The sequence below is a fragment of the Gallus gallus genome, chromosome 31 (assembly GCF_016699485.2).
Source record: "Gallus gallus isolate bGalGal1 chromosome 31, bGalGal1.mat.broiler.GRCg7b, whole genome shotgun sequence".
NCBI lineage: Eukaryota > Metazoa > Chordata > Aves > Galliformes > Phasianidae > Gallus > Gallus gallus.
Window position 1 is genome coordinate 668,120 of NC_052562.1, and position 6,000 is coordinate 674,119.

The 6,000-nt window shown below is 50.8% G+C and overlaps 1 protein-coding gene across 7 annotated transcripts in view; it reads left to right on the forward strand.

Annotated features, from left to right (window-relative positions):
- Window positions 1–5,372, forward strand: part of LOC101750771 — a 30,647-nt gene extending 25,275 nt beyond the window's left edge. For 2 of the 7 annotated variants that reach the window (XM_040654452.2, XM_040654456.1), the window contains exons 5-9: window positions 3,583–3,678; window positions 3,752–3,776; window positions 4,078–4,133; window positions 4,787–4,818; window positions 5,141–5,372. In XM_040654452.2, coding sequence (XP_040510386.1) covers window positions 3,583–3,678; window positions 3,752–3,776; window positions 4,078–4,133; window positions 4,787–4,818; window positions 5,141–5,179 — 248 coding nt within the window. In that variant the 3' untranslated portion in view covers window positions 5,180–5,372. Of the gene's footprint in view, window positions 1–1,654; window positions 1,760–2,092; window positions 2,138–2,318; window positions 2,613–3,396; window positions 3,436–3,582; window positions 3,679–3,751; window positions 3,777–4,077; window positions 4,134–4,786; window positions 4,819–5,140 lie in introns of those variants that run through there. The other 5 variants (XM_040654451.2, XM_040654457.1, XM_040654453.2 and 2 more) reach the window with 4 other exon arrangements.
- The last annotated feature ends 628 nt before the right edge of the window (window positions 5,373–6,000 follow it).

The following is a 6,000-nucleotide window of genomic DNA, read 5'->3' on the forward strand; positions in this document are numbered from 1 at the left end:
AGATCAAAGTACCGTGTAGCGTTAGGACAAATCTGAGGCTTTATTGTTGATATGCTTATAGGCGACACTAATTGGATTTCCTTTTCAGATTCTTTATTGTTCTTCAGATTTCAACTGCTGACGATACTTGGGAAACAAAGAATAGTACAAGTGCCAAGTTTTTTTTTGCTCACTGCTCCTAACGGTGCACTCCTGACTGTGAGGAGGTGAGGCACTGGAACAGGTTGCCTAGAGATGTGGCTGGTGCTCCGTCCCTGGGGACTTTCTAGGCTAGGCTGGATAAGGCCCTGGGCAACCTGATCTAGCTGTGGTGTCCCAGTTCACTTCACAGGAGCTGGACTCGATGGCTTGCACAGGTCCCTTCCAACTGTAAAGATTCTATGATTCTGTGGCTGTGGAGACCAGGTGGGTGTGAACCACAGAACCTAGAGGTGAGGGATCAACCCTGCGCTCGAGGGATGCCGACACACCTCAATCTTCTCGTCTCCTTTTTCTGTCCCCATTCAACTCCAATGTCCCCATAGGAGCACAATGTGCCCGTCACTCCCCACTGTCCCTATCTCTCCAATCAGTCCCCTGGAAGCCATGGTTAACACAGTGACAACAGTGGAAAAGGCTTGTGGGAAAAGAAAGGAATGGGACCCTGAGGAGCTCCGTGTGCAGGGCAGAATTACCTGTGAGATCAACCATGGAAAAAAAGGGATTACCTTGGGATTGGAGAAGGAAGTACACCCTCATGGGAACATCCATGACAGCCCCTGGACACGTACATGATGAGGGATTGCCATGGGGTTGGACTGAACACATTGCCCAATGCAAGGAGGCATGCTTCAAGTGCATATCAATCCTGGACCCACCCGGATCCCAATCCAGGCAGCATTTGGAAGGCACCAGCTGTGGAGGAATCCAGTGTGAGTGCTGGGCAACCCATATCCACGGGGATCTTCTCGCCATGAGCTCCTGGTAGCAACCCTGCTCATTCCTTCGTACATGCTGAATCCATTCATCAAGGGAAAATTTCTCCATTGCTTACAACCCATGACTCATGATGAAAAATCCCACTTGAATGGGGAAGGAGAGAACTTGACCTTTACCGATTCGTGGCTGGACGAAATGATCTGTGGCCCTTCTCAACTGGAACACAAGCAATGAGCTCCTAACTAATGGCAGTACGGTGTTGGCTTCTTTAATTCTGTGCTTATACTGTTTGTTTGTTTGTTTGTTTGTTTTGCTGGTTTTTACAATTCTATAAGTGATTCCATGCTCTTTAATGTCCCTTCCAACCCAAGCACCTCTATTTTATGGCTCTTTGGCAGGCTGGAGATGAACAGGAGCTTGGGAGGGGACAGAGACAAGATAGCTGACAAAAAGAGATAAAACGGACGCTGCATACAGAATGAGGTCACACTCAGTAAGAAGAGGTGGGGAAAAGAGGGAAAAGGGAGAAGTTTCCTCCCCCCAAGAGACAGGAAGCACGGCCCCTGCTAAGGGCTCTATGTGTCCTGAAATAAAAGCAGGGGCTCTGCAGATGCGAGAAATGCATCATGGGCTGCATCACAGCCTCTCGCTGTGACTAACTCTCTCTCAGCTGCAGAAACACACAGCACGTGTCCTAGGCTCACAACACAAGCCTGTGACCATCTGCACCCAGCTCACAGCAAAGCAGGAACCGTGAGGAGAGATCTCCAAAAGATGTGCGGGCAGGTGGGATGGGCCATGCCGTGTCCCCATGTCCATGTCCTCCTGCTGCTGGTGTTTGGTGAGTTGGGGCTGCTTTGGGTAGCAGGGAACTCTGCTTGGAGGAAGAAGCCCAGCACAAAGAGGCTTGAGATGGTGCCGAGGGTGGAGGTAGAGTACGCGTGGGATAGAGTCTAGCACCAAAAGCATGATTTTTGAAGTAGAGGAGACTGCATCTGGAAAAGAAAACCCATCCCAAATGGATTTAGGCTTGCTCAAATGGAGACAGTGGTGATACGGGAAGGGGATACACTTGTGGAGTGGTGACTGCTGAAGACTGGAGACATGGACAGAAACTTATGGGTGTGCAGGACACTGTCCCTCTAACCAAACCCCTCTCTGCTCCACGGTGCAGGTACTGCTGTGAGCACCCAGGGCATCTGCAGTTCCACAGCTGATGGTGAGTGTGGGAATGGGTCCAGAAAATGAAGACATGGTGGGGGAGGAGATGGAAAGAGAGAAAGGCGTTATTGCCTCTGAATTCCCAGTATCTGCCCCAGGAGGGCAGATTCTCCATGACTTGGAATGCAGTGTGTTTTGCAACTAATGATGCTGGTGGAATCCCTGTGCCATCTCTCCAGGTACTCTCCAGGCTCCAGCCCTGTACCTTAACACTTCCAGAGCACGGGAAGGGGAAATCGTCCTGGCTCAATGTATCCTTCAGAAGATAATACCTGCTGCCAGAATTGTCTTCTGCAAGGATGGGATGGAACTGTACAGCATGAAAGCCCATCAGCATACGGTCATCAACTTCATGCTGCTGAACATCTCTGCAAGAAGCAGTGGGACATACGCGTGTGCGTACCAGCAGAGGAACGAGAGCAATTGGCTAAGGAGATCTCCCCTCAGCACTCCCTTGGATCTACTTGTCACAGGTGGGACATGACACCAGGGTTGTGCGGACGCAGGGGATGGGAGGACTAAACATCACATAGGTTTTCTGGATCAAGAAATGCCATAGAGAGAAGTGGGCTCTGGAATGGTCTCCCTCTCCATCCCGTGGTGCAGAAATGGGGCACTGCAGTGCCCAGGCTCAGGAAGCAGGTGCAGGGTTTGGGCACGATCCCTTTTGTGGGAAAGGATGCTGCAAGGGTTATTCAAAAAATGTTTTGAGAATAAGGAATGGAAACTCAGGTGATTTCCAAGTGTGAGGTTGCTTCTCACTGTGTGAGTTCCTATGCAGCAAGAAGACGATGCTGTGGCCATAGTGTGGGGATGGCCAGATGTCCGTTTGCTTTGGGATCTGGGTGCCTCCACCTGCAACAAAACCACCTAAAAGAGGCTTTAGATGGCGGCAGGAGGGGAAATGCATTATGGAGTCTTGCAAATGGGATGCTGTCATCCCATCCCATAGAGGCAGAGCAACATACTAGTCCTTTCTTATCCACAAGGTCAAGGAAAGGAGAGAGTTGTGCTGCAAGATCATCCGGTGCACAGTTGCATTTCTGCCATGCATTTCTTAATTCATCATAGTTTAGATAATTGATCATCAGAATGGCAGAAACCCCATGTCAGCCCACGTGTCTCAGGGGACAGAGCTGGCTCTGTGGGCATCTTCCAAGGCCTACATACCCTGCCCCGTACCAGTGCACTCAGGAGCTGTGTCCATGCAGAGCTATGAGCACTGGTGACACTCAGCCCATCCATATGTCTGTCCAGGTCATGTGTCCGATTCCTCAGCAGGAACCATAACTGCAGGTGAGGGACTCTCCTTTGCTCCTACTGACCCCATCCCTTCACCTTTTCCCTATCCCTCCCCTCTTTTCTCATCTCATCGCTATGGCGCTGTTACACCCCAACTTCTGTGTCACTCCCATCTGACCCCATCACCCTCTGTGTCCCCAGACACCAACACTCCTCTGAACCTCACAGTCATTCATGTGCTATCAGTTACTGTCACCCTCCTGCTGTCTGCAGCCACCTTCTGGACCATTAGGAAAGGTGAGGACTTGAGGGGACTGTGGGGGATCCATGAGGCTGCCACAGCTTTGATGTGAGACTGTTTTTCTTACAGGTGCCTGCCGGGAGAGATGCCGAAGGTGAGAAGTAAGGCTGGGAGGGGACGATTGAGAGCATTTGGGAACTTGGGGAACTCCTTTTGCAGGGCAGCATTATCTGTGAGTTCCCCCATAACAGGAAAGGACTGCCATGGTGTTGGAGAAGGAAGGATTTCCTCATGGTAACATTACTGATAGCTCGTGGATGCCTGGAGGATGAGGGATTGCCGTGGGGTTGGAGTGAATGCAGTGCCTGATGCAAGGAGACTTCATCCAAATGAATAACAGTCCTGGCCCCCTGCAGCAAACATCCACCCCAAATCCATTTTCCCTTAATCCACAGGCAGCAGCACGTTCCCAGCCAGCAGGTGCAAGCCACCGACTATGGAGAAATCCAGTGTGAGTGCTGGGCACCCCTTTTCCATGGGGACCCCCTTCCCTTGGGCTCCCATTTGCCATCCCACCTGTCCCTTTCCCGCTTGGACATGCAAAAACCATTTCTCAAGAGTCAGTTTCTCCAGGGTGCTTTCATCACAGTGCTCATGGTGACAAATCTCATTTGCACAGCGGGTCTCACACTTCAGACTCTGCTGTTCTCCCATCTACAGTTCCCCTCACTATGGTGTTTGTTTCAAGCACAGACCAAAGCTCAGCCCTGCACTGGAGGATATTGCTGTGTACACAGACAGCAGTGGGGGAATATCTCATAGATGGCTCTGCATGTGCAGGCAGCTGCAAAGGGAGGATGCTGTGGTCAGGGATGGGGGATATAACGCCACCACACCTGCACCTTGCTCTGTTTGCAGCTTGAGTTTCATTGCAGAGCAGCAGGCTCAGATGTGCTGTGTAAATATAGAAAATGCCTCAAATGATGGGAAAATGCCCCCCCAAAGCCCAGCATCTCGGGTCCTCCAAATCTTCCTGCAGAGTGGTGCAATGGGGGTGGACAGTCATTCCAGAGCTCCGCGGGGTCTGCTGCCCAAACCAGTGGTGGGTCACCCCCCTTCCCACATGAATACTGAGCACTCATAGTGTGTTTTTTTTCCCCACAGACTCAACCATTGCCCACTTTCGAAGGGACAAGGTGAGTCAGGGCCCTTCTCACCCAAAACTAAAGTGATATGCTCCACAGAAATGGCATTTTCATTTTGGTACGCTTGCTCATGCATCTCTTTACTTGCACAAAAACTGCAAATCACAAGATTTAATTTCTGAGTCACAAGTCACTCTACCTCAGTCTACGGCAATGCCTCCCCTTGTTTTCCAACCCAGATCTGCTCTGACTTTTGCTAGCTGACTCCTGCCTGCTTCACCAATGCGTGCGGCTCCCTCCAGCGCTCCTGGAGCCTCCTTGTGCAGGGCTTGCAGGCTGCAGCTGCAATAACAGGGCTTTCCTTCCCCTCCAGCCTCCCGTGAAGCAGATGACCCGCAGCACAGATGCATAGGCTTCAGCATGCCAAGGCAACCAGGACTGCGTCACGACCATTGTGTTTTCTTGCAGAGGGCTCTTGGGGCAGAACATGGGGCTTTTGGGTTCATGGGGTATGCTCTCCCATTATTTCTAGCCACTAAGATATATGACTTGCTTATGTATGGACCACCTAGCATATCAATAAAATATCACAGCTATTTTAGTGACATCAGCAAGTGCTGAGCTGTTGTTATGCATCATCAAGCTCACCACAGTTTTGAATCAAAGACATCATGAAGTGATGAGCTGCGGCGATACATCACTGCTGTGGCTTAAGGTGGAAGAAGCTCTGGAGATGCCCAGGATGGCCCTGTCTTGATACCTACCATGAGCCCCAAGCACAAGGATTCTGTCACAGCCCCTATGGACAGATGGGCACCCTCAGAGTGCATTCAGACAGAAGAAGTACACAAACTTCATTCTGATGCAGAAGGATTTCATGCTTTTATTGATAAGTGTCACCTCTGCTGTGGTTTCTCCCTTGCTCTTGCAGAGAAAGGGGTGGATCGCCTCTCACTTTCTGACATTCTGTCCTATGTACAAACTTCAGAGCTGTGTATTCCAGAGGCCTTCAAAACACAACAAGGAATTACAGTGGTCCCACAGCATGGCCATGCAGCATTCCCCATGGGAATGTGGCAGGAGGGGAACTGCAGCCAGAGCACCGCCACCGTGACAACTGAGCTGGCATTCCCCCTCCAAAGCCATGCCTTCTGCAGACAAAAAAATGCACGCTCAACCTGCAGGCCTCTGCAAGAGCACAACTCACCTTCACTCTCCTCATTTCATCCACGT